We start from the raw sequence: 16,860 nt of genomic DNA, 5'->3' as shown, positions 1-16,860 counted from the left end.
ACGTTCTCGGTCCATTTCCTTCTGTTCGTAGTCATTTCCAACATTGTCCTTTCCATTTTCTCTTGTTGGGCTTCGTTTGGTTGTCAGTAAGTGTCTTTCTCCTGTGTTCCTTCTATTTTTCCTTCTTTGTTGTTTTTTCTTTGCCATTCTAATGGCCTCTTCTGATGGTGACCGAGAGACAGACATCGAGGCAATTGCCTTTGCCAATAGGGCTTTTTATGCTGACCCCCTCATTCCCTTAGCAAAGCCCTCCACTAGGGGGTTTCTGCCCCCAATCCTGCTGCCATATATGTCCTGCCACCATCTACTGCGGTGAGGCGTAGTTTGGCTATCCCTAGGGCCACCCAGGGGACCGTCCCAGCCTTCATTGGTCCTTCCATGGACCTAGGTTTTGAGGTGAACAACTACTATAGCATGGTTACCGCCGAAAAGTTGGTTGGAATAAGGGAGACATATCACAACCCTGATTCTATTACCCTCCGATCACCCTCTTCAACCGAGAGATCTTGTACTCGGTCGGTGACGAGGTGTGCTCATACGAGGAACTTCTTATAAGGGGCTTAGGTTGCCCTTCCTCCTCTCCTGGAGAGAGAACTTCTCTCACTTTGGGATTTCTTCCTCACAACTCGTCCCTAAATCTTGGTTGAAAAGGCTTAGGTTCTGTACTTTAGTGACCAATTTCGACCTGCTAACCTCCTTTTCCATTTTCCATTTTTTTTTTTCATCCGAGTTCGTCTGCTCGTCGCCGAGGCTGGTATACCCTAAACCAATGCACGAAGATCATATTTGTCAAAAGGCAAGCCTTCTTCCATCAACGGATGTAAGAACATATTCTTATTTGTGTCTGGGGTCAAAGAGGTGCTAGTCAAAAATGCCTAATACGAGCCGAATGTAGCTAGGAAGGCCTTTCCTAATTCATCATATTTACGTATCGATTTGGGCTTTAGGGTTAAAAACTAGGTCAGGGTGGCCCTCTTCAGAGAGGCTGGGAACACTCGGCAGAGTGCTATGTCTGAATGACCCTGGATATCAACATCATAGAGTGTTAGTGTCGCAGGTGCTATCCGTCGTTCCATCATACATGAGGAAGGCATCTACACTTCTTTGGAAGGTCAAAACTCATCAGTTCATCAAATAAGCTGTTGTGTGTTGGGACTGCTGGTATCCCATTGGTAGAACCCATACAAATGCCCTCATCTCTGATTCGATCAAGGACTGGTGGATCACAACAGTACATATTTGCAGAACCCGTGCAAGCACCATCTCCATGTTGGTCGGTGAGTGGTGGATCGTGACCCTTGTGAGCACCATCTCCATGTTGTTCGACAAGTGGTGGATTGAGATGGTACATATTAGTAGAGCCCATGCTTCCACCATCCTCACGCTGACTGGGGAGTTGTGGGTCACTCCAGTGCATGTTAGCAAAACCCGTGAGACCCACTGCTCCCTGTGCAGGTCTCGGTCTCAATGGTAACATAAGTTCAATTGTGCCACAAGAGTTAGTGGTCCTTCAAAACGCACGGCCCAAACTGTCAAATCATAACTCTAAACAGTCAGTTTGACTCTAATACTTAAAGTTGTAATGCTTACAATTTTGAATTCGTGGTAGGAGCGCTAGGATCTAGCTGCTCTAGCAGTAGTGTAGGAGGAAGGATGTTCACTGGTTGTGGTGCCTCGATGTCCTGCAGTACTCTTTACTGGATGGTTCATATCTAGTCAGCCCTTGGTGTGGAGGGGATGGGGTCCTACTCCTGTGGGCCGCTGCATCCTCTCTCAAAGACACGTGGGTGGTTTATATCGTGGGGCTATCCACCTCGAGCATATTCTAAGAATAAAAATAAATCTTTGTACTCGGCAACTAGGGTTAGGGCCTAGGACCCAGGATTTGAGTCCGATCCATCAGGATGGACCCGAGATTGACTTGGTCTGGTCTAAAGATTAGGGTCAGTGCGAGGTTATGAAGTTGGGAAGGTGTTAGGCACCCACTTCACCTGGTTAAACTGGTCTTCCTATCAAATGCTAGTTTTCAAATATTCCCCTTTCTATGTCCTAACCTACATGCATGACTATGCTACTAATATACAATATTATTGACATATTGTATTTAATGTAAGATCTACATTATGGCTACTATGTTAGAAAATGTGCCTGACCTTGACCCCTGTTCTAGGTTAAGAGGGGACAGACCCCGACTGATGCTTCAGCAGCTCTGGTGAGGATCCCTGGCTCAGACGGGACTGACCTCGGCTGTTTGCTCCTCTCTTTTAGACAATCTAGGCCTTCATTAGCTCTCCAAGCTTTGGCACCCTCGTCGAGGGTGGGAGGTGGAGGAATTCCTTCACCCCACTCTTCTTCACTTACTTCTCTCTTCTCTCTCCTTTTTCACTTTTTTCTCTCTTTTCTCTTTTATTCTCTCCTTCTTGGTCTTGCCTTGGTATTTTTTCTTCTTTTTTCAATGGGGGAGAGGAAGACACTATTTATAGGTGTCAACCCCCTCTTACGGGTCTCCAAAAATATTCCACGGCCTGCCATCCAAAAATGGTAGGCTCCCACAGGTCTGCCAATTTTTCTTCCCAAAAATGAATTTTCCACATTTTAAATGTCCAAATACTACCTTATTTATTTGAATTTCTTTGACCCATCAAGAAATTGATAGGCCCGTCAAAAAGACTTTCCTAAGAAGTTATTTTCATTAATAAAAATCATTTTTTTTATTTTTTTCTTTCCTTTTTGAGTAGGGTACTCATGGGTCCATGAGGTCCTGTGCGGGCCCATGGGTGTGCCTGTGGGTTTGGATTAAGTCTGGTCAAAATCAGGTCCATCGATCCCTGTTTTAACTTCTGGGAGATCCGGTGGTCCGATTTTCATGCATGTTATATCGTCAAAATCATCTTTTCGAACACTATCCAATGGTGTGGTTTTCGGCTCCTTATTTGTTCATAAAAATAAAAAAAGCAAAGAGGGGACTTTTTCCCATTTTTCAGCTGGGGGTTTTCACAATCCTTATTTATGCCATTCCTGCATCATTGGAGAGTACATAGAACCAATTCGCCAATATATAACATGCTAGTATCGGGCACCACAAGATCGGGTTCGAAATTGGCCCGAGGCCAGATAAGGGTTTCAAGCCGATTTGGGCCACTTCCAAGTTCAGGATTGGATTAGGGTTTAGGGTTGATTCTCAAGCCATTGTCGTTACCTGGATTGTTGCCAAAGGCCGAGATTCCCTTCCGATGTGAAGCACAAACCTTGATCATTCCCTGTATGTCATCACTACCTGGGTGGGTGACAAAATTGGGAGTCTACAGAATGCCCCTCTTTGGTCAAGGTTGTGCCAAGGCCTAAGGGAAAAGAAAAGATGTCCCCAAATTTGTCACCATGAGCATGTACTGCAGCCATCATGCTCGATGATGGTGGAGGTGCAAATGCACAAACGGGCCGATAATCCATCGGTAAACTTCGCAAATCGGTTAAATCATCAATTCAAGCAAGAAATTAATATGACCCTATCTAGGAATTTTGAATTGAAGAGTCAAAAACTTACGTGTGCCACTGCATGGAAATCCCTGCTAGTCCCTGCCAAGGTATTAGTACGTAATAATTCAACATGCAAATGGTTTTAAGGGGTCATCCCACTGTACTAAGCTGGAGACCAGGGTCAAACAATGGGCTGCCCGTTGGTGTCCCGCCGTATTAAGCTGGAGACCAAGGGTTAGACAAAGGGCTATCCATTAGTGTCCTGCTGTATTAAGTTGGAGACCAAGGGTCAGACAAAGGGCTGCCCGTTGGTGTCACACTATATTAAGCTAGAGACCAAGGGTCAGACAAAGGCTTGCCCATTGGTGTCCTCTTGTATTAAGCCGACAACCAAGGGTCAGACAAAGGGCTACCCGTTGGTGTCCCACTATATTAAGCTGGAGACCAAGGGTCAGACAATATCTTGGGTCATACTATGTATTATGGTTGTTAATAGTCAAACAAGATTTTACAATTTCCCCATAGGGTGCTGAATGTCCGGCACCCGGGTGAGCACCATTTTGGCTTTTTTTTTTTCTTCATTATTTCATTTATTTTGCTTTTATCATGGTCGACTCACTAGGGAATTTTTTTTGTTTTTTTTTACCTCATGGATCCATGGGTCGCTTTTGAGTTTTTTATTTTATCTATTTTTTTTATTTTTTATAGACACATATTTTTTTATTTTTTTATTTTTTTATTTTTTTATTTTTTGACCTTATGATCCCTTGAGTCACCTCACAGACCTGTGGGATTCCCCACGGTTTCATGAATAAGAATGGTCCCCCTATAAATAGGGGCCCTCCTCTGGTCTTTTTCACTTCATTCTTTTTACGTCGCCTGTACGCAACACTCTCTTCTCTTTCTTCTGTGTTTTCACTTTTTACCAAGAAATTCTCTGATGGGGTCGCACAAGCACACACATGGTGAGAGCTGTAGATAGGCTAGCAGACTCGTGGTCCGAGAGAAAAGCTACAATGAGGTGGGTCAATGCTAAAGGGAATTAAGGACCACATCTGTAACTCCGCTTGGGGAGAGTGGGTAGGCCAAAATTATTTTATTATTATTTTTAATTTTTAATTTATTATTTTTTATTATTTGTATGTAATGCATGTATGCTTTTAGGATGCTTCTTATGACATGTATGTCCATGATATGTCAAATTTTCATGATGTATTTTTCAATGTATGGTTGAGACACTATGTATGCCTATGCATATTTTATGCCTTAAGCTTGGACTATGTTGTGAGAGATCCTATGAATGCATGTCATGATTATGTATCTTCCATATTATGCTTCATGTATGAACTCCTATTCTACATGTCTATGAATGCCTGTATGCTTATGCAGGTATCCCTTAATCCATCTACTCCATGATGCTTATGTTAGAATGCTCACCTGTTATGGTAGGGTCACCCTGAGCCTGCTTACCAGAAGTATGGTTATCCAAACAATGTGGGATCTTTGATTAATCACTCCTATCTCAGTTACAGTGGACTATCCGCAATATGCCCTCTCAACCCTGTTTTTGGTCGTGCGTCCGAAAGTTGGACATTGAGTTGACTCGGGCCTTGGCAGAGCGGTGGTGGCTAAGCACCCATACTTTCCACCTTCCCATGGGTGAGATCACCATCACCCTGCTTTGCTTTTACGCCCTAAAGGGCCTTCCGTTTGGTGGTGAACCCATCACTTTGTCTACTTTGTTTGATAGAGAGGCCATTGATGAGCTCATAGGCTTCGATTCCTCCAAGCCCACCATTCTTCTTTCTACCATACGTAACTTCTAGGTCCAAAAGGATATGACTGTGGCCACCTCATGATCGAAGAAGAATCAGTTTATTCGAAGTGTTTTCCTCTACTGCTCGGCCAGTGTCTATTTAGTAATCCCTCAAATAGGGTGGACCTCTGCTTTGCCTACTACTTCAGGGATCTAGAGAATATTTAGAGGTACGACTGAGGTGGCACCGCCTATGCTTACTTTCTAAGGATGATGGATTATTTGGCTTTGGGCAATCCTAGTCTGTATTTGCAGGTAAGAACCGATAGGTTGGCACACTTTTCATTTCCCTTCTATGATTTGGATGGCCATCATTGTGATTCTGAGCAGAGGGACAGGGTGGCTCGTGCCTTGATTGATTTCCCCTCCTAGTAGGACTTGTCTTCCTACGTGTATCAACCCTTCTCCCAGGGTTTACTTCTCTTAGTAGGTTGGCCTTTGGAGTGGGGCTTCGAGCCCACAAAGATGATCCTCTGGCTGATCCCCGAGGGTTTGGTACTCCAGTCACTCGGACTCCTCTAGACCACCAAGTGGCTGGGAATGTATGTTAATGGTCCTTTGAGGTTTGGAAGATTGTGGGCTTTGTTGTCATTCCACATTGGCAGAACCCATACGACTGCCTTTGTTTCTTTATCGATCAATGCATGATGGGTCAAGACTATGCGTATTTGTAGAACCCATTTGACCCACAATGTTACAAACAAGTTTTGGTTTTAGGGGTGGTAATCCATTAGCCTGAGCTATGGCAGGCGAGATCTGAAGAAAGGCTTATCCGAACTACCGGATGAATCTCCTGAACATGTCATTCATCTCCAGTACTTGAAGTTGTAATCCATGAATCTGCGCATTGGTGGCTAGTGCTTGAGGGTTTAACTCCTCAAGCAGTGGTGGAGGAGGTAGGGTCCCCCCCCCCTCTAGTGGAATCTAAACACCCATTGGCTGGAGGCTCTCTCCTTGCACTAGCTCAGATGAGCCCCCTGGCAGCATTAGTTGTGGAGGGTCTACTCCATAGGCCAATCCCCCTGAAATGGTTGGGGGAGATATTAAATGCTTACTGCATAGCAACATCGTTCTTGAGTTTATGGCTTTGTTGTAAAATAGTTTCCACAAGCCACGCTGATTTGTTGTGGAAAGAAATCATCCAAGGATTTATATGCATCCTACAGAGAAGAACAAACACTAGAGAGTGAGTGCCGGGATGTTCTGGAAGGGGACTCTTCGATGCCTAAATTAGATCACCTTGCAAGCAGAATGGAAAAGTTTTTATCCTTGTGAAGGGGACTTACCTGGGTATTTATAGCTATAGAGTGGCGGCAATGGAGAGTCTTAATTAGGCGAGTCTCCTAATCCGGGTAGGAGTCCAAATATAGTATGAGTTATACTCAGGGAATGAGTAGATGGTAGCTATTCTAGTTTTAGGAATCTTCTATATCCCACTTGATGAGGGAGATCTCCTACCTTTTTAGGGAAGATTAGGAGTCCTTGTAGATGATCTTTCCTGATTTGGATAGATCCACTCCTTGCTTAGAGGTTACGTACTTAAATAGCAATGAGTTTTCTAATAGTGAACACATTTTCTTTATTCAAGGACTCTCCCAACGACAGTGGTTCAGTTGCTCGATTGCCGACCTACTTCTTTTGAGCACCTGATGGCCAACTGATCTACCACATGCCAGCCTATAGATGTAGTTGTAGTTCAACAACATAGTAGTTGACCTTAATGGCTTGGATGTGTCCCGTCCATTTGGATGTGGCTAGGTTGCTAACCTCGGTAGCTCAGACTCTGACCTCAGAATTTTGAAGTTCGCCCGTCCACTCAAATGTGGCTCAGCTACTTGGTTACCAACCTACAGATGTAGACTTTGGTCATTGTGTGGTTGGCCTACATATGTAAACATAGGTTGACCATATTGCACCCAACCTATAACAATGGCATAACCCGAGGATGTAGCTCTATCGTTTGGTCACTCAACCGTCGATCTAGGAGCATATGTCTAGCTTGGTTGTTAGGTAGTTGAATCCATCCCGATCAATTTTGTTGGTCTCGAGACTAGCTCGTCCTGGGCTTGCTCAAACCAGTCGGGTCCACATGTCGCTCTAGTATTGGTGTGTACTTTTTGCTATAAGACTATGATTATATGGAATGCTTTATATGAATGAAAAATGATGGTTTATGATTATATGTAATAATGTGTATGGACATGTCAAAAACAAATGCTATGACAAGAAAAGAGAAGGTAAAACCAAGGTCAAGAAACTACCCGATGAGCTCATATAAACCAATATCTACCTAACCTGTGCTATTTCTAATGGATCTGGAATTAGATAGTCAGTGTCGCCCTAGATACCAATTTAAATAATTTTCTTCAGTGTTATTTTTCCTTTGAGATTGGATCTTAAGTGTGACTTCTTCTCTGCTTATGGCAATGCCAAAGGTGGAGTAGTCTCCCTCTGAGCCCAATTGAGGGTCTTTATTTACCCTAGTTGTATATTCTCTTCTCCTTTTTTCTCTTTTTTAATACATATGATTTCTTAGCAAAAAATTATGAATGGTTTATATGAATGACAAGTTAAGGAAAGATGGTTTATGATTGTATTAGAAATGGTGCATGGACACGTTTAAGGAAATAAAAAAGAAACAAATGAAAAGATGGACGACTGTGTAAATTGACTACAACCATTTTCGACAGGGGGTTAGGTTTTGGATGAGGCACATTTTCAACAGGGGGTTAGGTTTTGGATTAGGTATAGGTATATGTTTATGTTCCTCGCTTATCCGTGGGATGCTCCACCTAGTCAGCAGAATGGCCCATTTGGGATGTGATGAGATATGTTGTGCCACCTAGCCTGTGTAAGGGTATCAATCGGTCGGGCCGGTCTCGGTCGAGCTTAATCGAGCTTGACCACTTAGAAGCCTTGCACCATGAATGCCCGTTTAAGTAAACGGGCCTAGCTTTGGGCGGCATTGTACGGTTTATAATTGGGTCGGTCGGTGTCAGACTTTAGTCAGGCTTCGTTAAACAGGTTTTAACTAGGCCTTAACCAGGCGACGAACCTATTTAAATCTAAACGGGTTTTAAATATGCCTACCCTAAAATTTTTATCTTAAGTGGGTTGAATGCCCATAAATATGTGAGGCAAATCTTTAATAAAAAAGATAAATGATATGAGATTATGGTTGTTCTTACAAAGAAAAAGAAGAGATTATGACCTTTACCACTTACAAAATAAAGCTCAATTAAATCAAATCCTATCACAAAGCAAAGGGTAAGAAAGCTTAATTTGTTTGTTACTAGTAGTGGGAAAATAGGAATTTTATGTAGTACTAAAGGGGTCGCGCTGGGTTGGGCGACATCGAGTCGGTTCAAGCTAGGCATATAAATGTGTTGGTTTGGTCGGGCGCCTGACAGGCTAGCTACCCGTTTAATAAATGTGTTGGACTCAAGCTCGACATGTTTATTAATCGGGCCAGTCCAGGTCGGGCCGTAAACATGTTGGGCTCGGTCAGGCCTACTGGTGCAGGCTCAGAATTGATACCCCTAAGCCTATGGTTCCCTCATGTGTGTCACGTAGTACATGTTTTTGTGTATATGTGCCACATATGATGCCTCACATTTATGATTACAGTTCGCAGTATTTCTCAAAGCCTTAAAGGAGATTTTCATGGTTTTAAAGTTCAACAGACTATTTCTGATGTTTTTCCTGAACTATATATAGTGTTTCATAAATGCTTTCACTCATCATGTTTTATGTCATGGAAAGGTTATGCATGTATTTGAAAAGTTCATGGATATTTGTATTTTGTATCATATGTGGTTGTGCCAACTAGATTGTATAGCTCACTTTATTATTTATTTCTCACAGATCCCTAGAGGTGTGGCTTGGTTCAGAGGGGAAGTTGGTTATGTACCCAAAGGACTTGTTAAGCGCAATAGTGAGTTTTGAATCAATAATAAATTCCATTGTAGCAGTGGTAAAAAAGACTGTGAGTCATTGGTTAAAGATTTTGTGATCTATTTTTTATCACTGCTTATGAGGGCAACACCATACCTATTACCCTGGTTTGGAGTGTTACATATGACGCTGTCGTACCCTTGCAAAACACAAAAAATCCAACAGAAGGAACTTCCTTTTCTTTCTAGAGGGATCGAGGTTATTGCTAAAACCATGTTGATTGGTTGAACTGGTAATTTGATGTTGATACTTGGAATTAGAATACTAAAGAAGATGTTGGAGCCAGTAACAAACCTTTTGCTTTGTGCATGACATGTATTAGTAGATGATTTAGCCGACCCCATTTATTTGGGATAAGGCTAAGGTTTTGTTGTTGTTCGTATTAGCAGATGATTTGGATAGTAAAAAATGATTGTGAAAACTATGATTAGATCTAGAGAGGAGATCACAAAGTATTATCTATAACAATTAACGGATGATGTAATTTGCACTAGAATTACATTTAAGATATTTGTCATGATATAAAATTGGGGGAGGCTTCACTTAGCAAGCGGTATAGGGGAGAGCACCAGTGAGGTGAGATGGAGCAGTTTCATATATATGCAGGAGGACAATGAGGTCATTTCACGTGTGTAGTAGATAGATGGAGATAAAAGGTGCTAGCATACCCTCCGCTAGCAGCTCAGAGAAGCTTTTGGCTATAAAATTATGACTACAATAAAGGTTTCTTTTACAACTTTTATACACATATCCTCAGAAGACTCTAACACAATTTCTACACTTATGGACTTAATATGTCTACTATTGAATCTTGTTCGGCAGGTGTTGAAGTATGCACTATCGGTGCCGTGGTAATGGGATGGTGCATCCACATCTATAGCTTGATACTAGGTTTAAGGAAAACGGGAAGTCCTTTTGCTGGCTTTGGAAATGGGTCAAAAATTATCTTCTCATCAGGGATAATTTTCTCCCATTTGAACCTATTAACCACATGGTACATAAAAACAAGTATCTCCAATCGAGCGTACTCTTTTCCGGGGCACATGCGAGGTCCTCCTCCAAAAGGAACATATGTATAAGGAGCAGGCCCAGTTCCTTCAAACCTAGCAGGATCAAACTGTTCAGGATGTGGAAAATAGTTGGGGTTCTTGTGTGTTGAACTTGCACTCCAATATATCTGCAAACATGAATATTGGGTGATTGATACTTTAAGAGGTCCACCGTAAAGTAAAGTAAATGTAATTGATTAATATGGCTGGTAGATCTCTGGAGTTAACAGTTACAACATATATACCTTCCATCCCTTTGGAATGGAGAAGCCAGCATAGGTGAAGTCTGTTAACGCCTCTCTAAAAGCTCCTTGAAGGGGTGGGGCAAGTCTCATTACTTCACATGCTACATTCCATGAGTACCTCATCTTTTGAATATCTTCCCAGTTTAGCAATTCTCCAGCTTCTTTTGATGCAGCAATCTCTCTTTGCTCTGTTATCAATGTAGGAAAAAAGTTGATCAAATCAAACTCGTATATTTTATGTCAACATTAATTAATTAGGGTTGGAGTTAAGAGGGGAAATTTTTTTTTTTTTTTTTTTTAACCTTTCAAAACCTTATCATAGATTCTGGGTAGCTCTGCTAGATACTTCATGATGATGGTTATGGCAGAACTTGCAGTGTCATGGCCACCAATTAACAACCCAAGAATTTTATCTGCAATATCTCTCTCTTTCATGAACTGCCCACTCTCGTTGGTCATTGTAAGCATGTGTGACAATATATCTTGTGTTGGTGACACCTTCCTCTCCAACAAATCATTCTTTCTCTTCTTAATTATCTTTAACAGCTCCTCTCTTACCATATCTGCGGCTTTGATCCCACGGTAAAATGGTGTCCCCGGGAGATTTATAGGTATCGATATGATCCCGGCCGCCAAGACATTAAAAGAGTTAGCAAACTTCGCTAGATGATCAGGGTCTTCAATGTTCATGAACAATTTACAGGCCAATGAGAAGGTGTAACTCTTAACAAGAGGAAACACTATGACCTCTTCCTTATAAGCCCAACTAGTTTCCATATGTCTCCTAGCAATCAAATCCATAATTACAAGATACTGCTGCAGTGCCTCCGGCTTTAAGAAACCTGGTAACAGCTTACGCATCTTCTTGGATTCCTCAATAGTTGAGGTTTGGAGAGAAGTGGGGAATATCTTCTCAACAGAGCGTGGCCACCAGGGAGTTACAAGCTTGTTCACGTTGGAGAAGAGAAACTTATTCCCAGAAGCACCACAGAAGGCTATCATATATTCACCTAGTAATGAAGTCTTGAAGATATCAGTGGAGTAGTCGTTTATCCTATCGGTGATGAATTTCTCCGGTGAACCTTTCCGACCCATTGAGAGAAACTCAAGACTTTCACCGATGAAAGGCCATCCTAAACTTCCCGGGGGAAGGTGAGCACCATTCACACGCTTGTATTTGAAGGTGAAGGAGTGGAAGAAAACCGATAAGAGTGAGACGAAAATAATTGTTAGAAGCAGGGAGAGGAACAAGAGTGCCATATCACTGTAAAATGAATGATCTTTTGAGGAAAAGAGCATTTGGTATGGCAAGTCACAGGGTGTGATGTTGATGAGCGAGTTATATTGTTTTGGCTTTGGGGTGAATGGATAATTAAGGGAACTGAGGAATTATTGTTATCAACTGTCACGACATGCGATAATCGTGATACATTATACATGATACATGAGGGGGAATGGATAATCATGCAGATATGTAACAAATCCAACAGAATGGTTCCTCAGCGTTGAACACCTAAAGTGAGCAGGTGAGGTCTAAGAGCCCCTAGGGTTTCTGTTCCTTAAATTTAGGCTCATATCTTTGTACCCATTTGGTCAGTTATGAAGTAGATGTGAATTAAATGGTTTTGGAAAAGTCTTGGTATGTTATTGCCAAAAAAAAAAAACCTATGTTTAAAAATAGATAAATAAATGGGAAAATTTCTTCTATCACTCTCCCCAACTTACACCACATGTACTCAAATTTCCCTGTTAGAAGTTCCACCTTTGATTCTCCTAAAAAAGTGAGCTCTTACCCTTCCATCTCCCCTGCTTTTTAAAATGATTAAATTATCTATCATTTTCCCAATTTAACCTGTTATTATTTCTATATCTTTTATATATCATACTATCATACTTTTCCTTTTTAGGTATCCTTTTTATTTTATTGTTTTACTATTTTTTTTATGTTCGTTATACTTAAATATTGGTTTCCACTCACTCTCAAACTCTCACGCCCCTCTTTACGGAAAAAAAATGTTATAACTAAATATCCTCTCTCTCTCTCTCTCTCTCTCCCCCCCCCCCTCACTTTCCTTTTTTTCTCTTCCATGTTTCTCTCTTTTATGAAATACCTTTCTATTCTAATAAAATCTTAAAAATCTTATCAATAAATATTAGTTTATTATATCTCTCGGGTTCATTCTATCCTCAAACCTAGCTGGGATGGTCGGCATGGTTTTAAGTATCGGTGCGTATCGTGCCGTATCGGCCGATACGTATTCGTATCGGTAGGCATCGGCACGATACATACCGATACGTATCATGAAAATTTTAAAACCCTTATGTATCGATACGTATCCTACAATACACACCGATACGCACCGATACACCACCAATACGCACCGATACTCACCGATACTCTATGAAAAATTCAAAATTGAAGTGAAATGTACGTTTCGGTATGTATCGATACGTATCGGTATGTATCGATACGTATCGGTGTGTATCGGTATGTATCGACCGATACACACCAATACGGTCATAAAATGGCCAAAATGGGTAATTTTTTAGAAAAACATAATTTTTTGAGGTGTTTTTGTTCCAAAGTTGCTGCCAACCATTTTTCTCTCTAACTAAAGTGGAAATCAAGGTTGGGAACAAGGATTTTACATTTATGGGACAATTACAAACCTTGGATTCTTAGTGCGATACTCTCAATTTACTGTTTATGCATAATACATGTTATATATAACTTTTTTAAACTATTTTTTTATGCAAATGTGTATAAAAAAGTGTTTCTTATCCATTTATGTGCGTATCCTTAGCGTATCTTAGCGTATCTCCGATACGATACGATACCCTCCGATACGTATCTTAATTTTGGCCGATCGATACGACGACCGATACTGATACTTTAATCCTTGATGGTCGGTAGTTTCTTCCTTCGTTTGTGAGTTACCATTTTTCGAGGCAAATCCGTAAGGAAATTAAAGGTTAGTCTAAATTTGTTGATTTCATTTCATGGATGATGCTTCGTAGATTAGTAGATGATTATTAATATGTGCTTGTGTTTGTTGCATCATTCTTTGTTGTTTAAATCTATTAGTTTTCTCTGGGCTTTTTGTTTTCGTGGACTATTTCAAGTTTATTTGATGAGTTCTATCCAAGTTTTCGACAAGTGGTATCAAATTCAAAGTATGCCTTGGGAACCGGTATGTCTTTGGTGAAATTAATTGGATAAGTTTTCTCGTGTACAGAAGATTCCAATGACTAAATCATGGATTGATCTGGTGATTAAAAGTTAAGAAGAGTTACTCAAGAAGATTGGTTGCCACTAACCAAAATCAAGATCAATTGGTTGGAGAATATTGATAGGGGTAGTTATGAGGGCGGATTTCTCATTTACAGGTGCAAAGAAGTTCGAAGGAGAGAGTTTTGCATTTTGGGGTTACTTTCTTTGTTACTGTGAAGGAAACCATGTGACAATGCTCGGTATCAGCTTGGTAATTTCTCAATTTGGTCCCTCACTCAGTCTAGTAATTTCTCAGTTGTATCAGTTTGGGAGGGCCTTCGCTCTAGATCTGTGCAGGTTCCATGGCATAATATGGTTTGGTCTAGAGGAATCTCTCCTCGAATTTTATTTTTTGGATGGCGATTGCTTCATGGTAGAGTTCCTACGGATGATAGACCATGATAGATTATGGCTTGTGCGGTTCCTCTTGCATCTAGGTGTTATTTATGCAATGCAAATTCTGAATCTATGCTTCACTTGTTCTTACACTGTAGTTTTGTAGGATGGTGTGGCCATAATTCTTGTATGGTTTTGATCTTCAGTGGCATGGTTTCTCGTCAATCTAAAAATTATTTTCGTGGTGGAAAAGGAAAGCAGCTTCTTCTCCACTTAAGCAGATCTGGTATGTTTCAGTGATGTATGTTCTATGTCAAATTTGGCTTGAAAAAAACCGAAGAAAATATGACAACCATTGTAAGCCTTCAAGTCTTGTGGTGAAAGCGATGATTAATGACTTGGGAAACTTTTCAGTTGTTGCTTTTGTTCAGATCAAGTCCATAAGAGATCTTCATCTTTCGGCATCAATGCGTTTGGTGCGTTCAAGTCCTAAACAAAAGCATATCAAAGAGTTATATTGGGGGAGACCACCTGTGGGATGCTGCAAAATTAACATTGATGGGTGCTCGTTAGGCAACCCGGGTTATGCAGGAGCTGGGGGCATTTTTCGTAATCATAATGGATATCCAATACACTGTTTCTCCTCCTTTGAAGGTATCTCCTCCAACTTTGGAGCTAAGTTTTCTGGTTTCTTTGAAGCGATCAACATAGCCAAGCTCTTAGATCTAACTTGGTTAGAAGTGGAGTGTGATTCGAAAGCAGTGGTGTGGTACATTGTGCAGGAATCTATCCCGTGAAATTTTAAACAGAGGTGGTTGTCGGTGGCGATCTATTTAAATAGAATTCAATGGAGCATTTGTCATTGCTTCCGTGAAGTTAATACAATAGTGGATGGTCTTGCTAAACATGCGGCTGCAACTAGATCCTCATCAGTATGGTTCTCCCCCATGATTCTCAATTAATGATATAGAATGGGATGATATAGAGAAACCAAGATTCCGATTCTTGTGAATCTTGAGTTGTGTTTGTTTCAATTTTGTTTCGGTTTCCTTCTCTGCAAATGGCAATGCCGAAGGTGGAGTAGGAAATCAAATTTTTTGGTGTGTTTCAGACCTTTTGGGTTTATTGTATTTCATTCATTCTTTTTAATATATTACTTTGCTGAACTTAAGCAAAAAAATGTTCAGTATCGGTTGAAACCTTAAAATTTGGAATCACTAAGAAGCAAACATGATTCATTGGATTTAATAAACTTGAGAATCTTACATTCAAAGGTAAGTTTCACTAATTTTCTACTCTTTTACTGACTAAAACAAACAAACGATGGCCCAAAGAATGAAGATCAAAGTATCAAACATGAAATCAGGAGGGTCTTAGGATTAAGTGCCGCTGAAAATATCAATTCTAGTTCTTTTCCAATTCACAATAACACTGGGTTGAAGCTTTAATTTCCCCAATTTCTTATCGAAATGTAACAAGAATTACTCTCGGTATGGAATATGTGAACCTAAATTGACATTCGAGGAAGATATTTCTAGATTATCACTGACTTTTGCCATGGGGATTGATGATTCTATGATTTTAATCATTGGATGAAAAAATATTTTCATAGATGAGTCGGGTGTCAAATTTAGCTATATTTAATCTTGTTTTTATGGTTATCTCTAATTTTCACTTTTCTTCAATGAATTTGGGTTTTTCAATTTTGAAATATATATTGGATTGACAATCTATATGTTGATTATATAATAGTACAGGTAACATGTTCACAAAATCTGAATGCCAATTAATAATGTCATGGGGAATAATTGATAACTTGGAATGGCTTCCTAGATTGTTGATCCAAGTCTCTATAACCTCACTTTTAGCCCTGAAAATACACCACTTTTACAAAGACATGTGAAAGACTGAAAGGGCCTTAAACAGGGTCATTTGATTGAAATGGATGATCAAATTTTATATTCGGCATACCCAGGGAATTCTTAACTTTCCAATAGGTAGTGCAGTGTGGCAAAATGAATTGTTCGTTTGGAAAAAACAAAAGCATTGATGTGCTAGAAATTTCTCTCCAAAAATTAAACCTCATTTGAGGGAGAGCTTGCTAAATTTTGTACTTGTCTGCTGCCTAATATAGACACCCAATTTTGTCACCCACCCTGACAGTGATGACAAACAAGGAACAGTCAAGGTTCGTGCTGCACATCAAAAGGGGATCTAGGTCTTTTGTAATGATCAGGGCCTCAGCAGCAACTCGAGCCCCCACAGGCATCCCAAAACCCCAATCCAACCCTAAACCCAGCAGTAACCTTAATCCAACCCTCAACCCAGTAATGGCATGAATCAACTTAAAACCCTGATACAGCCCGAAACCCTAATCCAGCCTAGGGCCAATTTCGGGCCCGATCTCGTGGCACACGATTCTAACGTGTTATATATTGACGAATTGATTCTAAGTATTCCCTGATGGTGCGGGACCAACATGAATAAGGATTGCCAAAAAAACCCCCATTGGCAAAAAGGAAAAAGTACCCTCTTTGCTATTCTCGATTTTAATGAGCAAAGAAGGATCTTAAACCCATGACATTGGATAGTGCTCGAATATACAATTTTGATGATATATCGCAAGCAAAAATTGGACCACTGGATCTCCCAAAATTGCTCCCGAAAGTCAGAACGGGGATCGAACAACCAAATTTGGCTGAGATTAAACTA

The 16,860-nt window shown here is 40.6% G+C and overlaps 1 protein-coding gene across 1 annotated transcript; it reads right to left on the bottom strand.

The window, feature by feature from the left end:
- Positions 1–9,819: 9,819 nt before the first annotated feature.
- Positions 9,820–11,856, bottom strand: LOC122068830 (beta-amyrin 28-monooxygenase-like). Its single transcript, XM_042632749.1, has 3 exons — positions 10,844–11,856; positions 10,542–10,729; positions 9,820–10,424 (listed from the first exon to the last, which is right to left on the bottom strand). The coding sequence occupies exons 1-3, from the start codon at positions 11,838–11,840 to the stop codon at positions 10,122–10,124; spliced, it is 1,488 nt and encodes a 495-aa protein (XP_042488683.1). The 5' UTR covers positions 11,841–11,856; the 3' UTR covers positions 9,820–10,121.
- Between the last annotated feature and the right edge of the window lie 5,004 nt (positions 11,857–16,860).

The sequence above is a fragment of the Macadamia integrifolia genome, unplaced genomic scaffold (assembly GCF_013358625.1).
Source record: "Macadamia integrifolia cultivar HAES 741 unplaced genomic scaffold, SCU_Mint_v3 scaffold46, whole genome shotgun sequence".
Lineage (NCBI taxonomy): Eukaryota > Viridiplantae > Streptophyta > Magnoliopsida > Proteales > Proteaceae > Macadamia > Macadamia integrifolia.
This window is presented reverse-complemented; position numbering and strand designations above follow the sequence as displayed.

Bases quoted from the DNA above. Each gene is read 5' to 3' on its own strand.
- LOC122068830 (XM_042632749.1), bottom strand. From the start codon at position 11,840: ATGCTCTTTTCCTCAAAAGATCATTCATTTTACAGTGATATGGCACTC. The intron at 10,730-10,843 runs GTTAAAAAAAAA...CATTGATAACAG, and splicing joins CTATGATAAGGTTTTGAAAG to AGCAAAGAGAGATTGCTGCA. The intron at 10,425-10,541 runs GTATATATGTTG...TCATGTTTGCAG, and splicing joins CCATTCCAAAGGGATGGAAG to ATATATTGGAGTGCAAGTTC.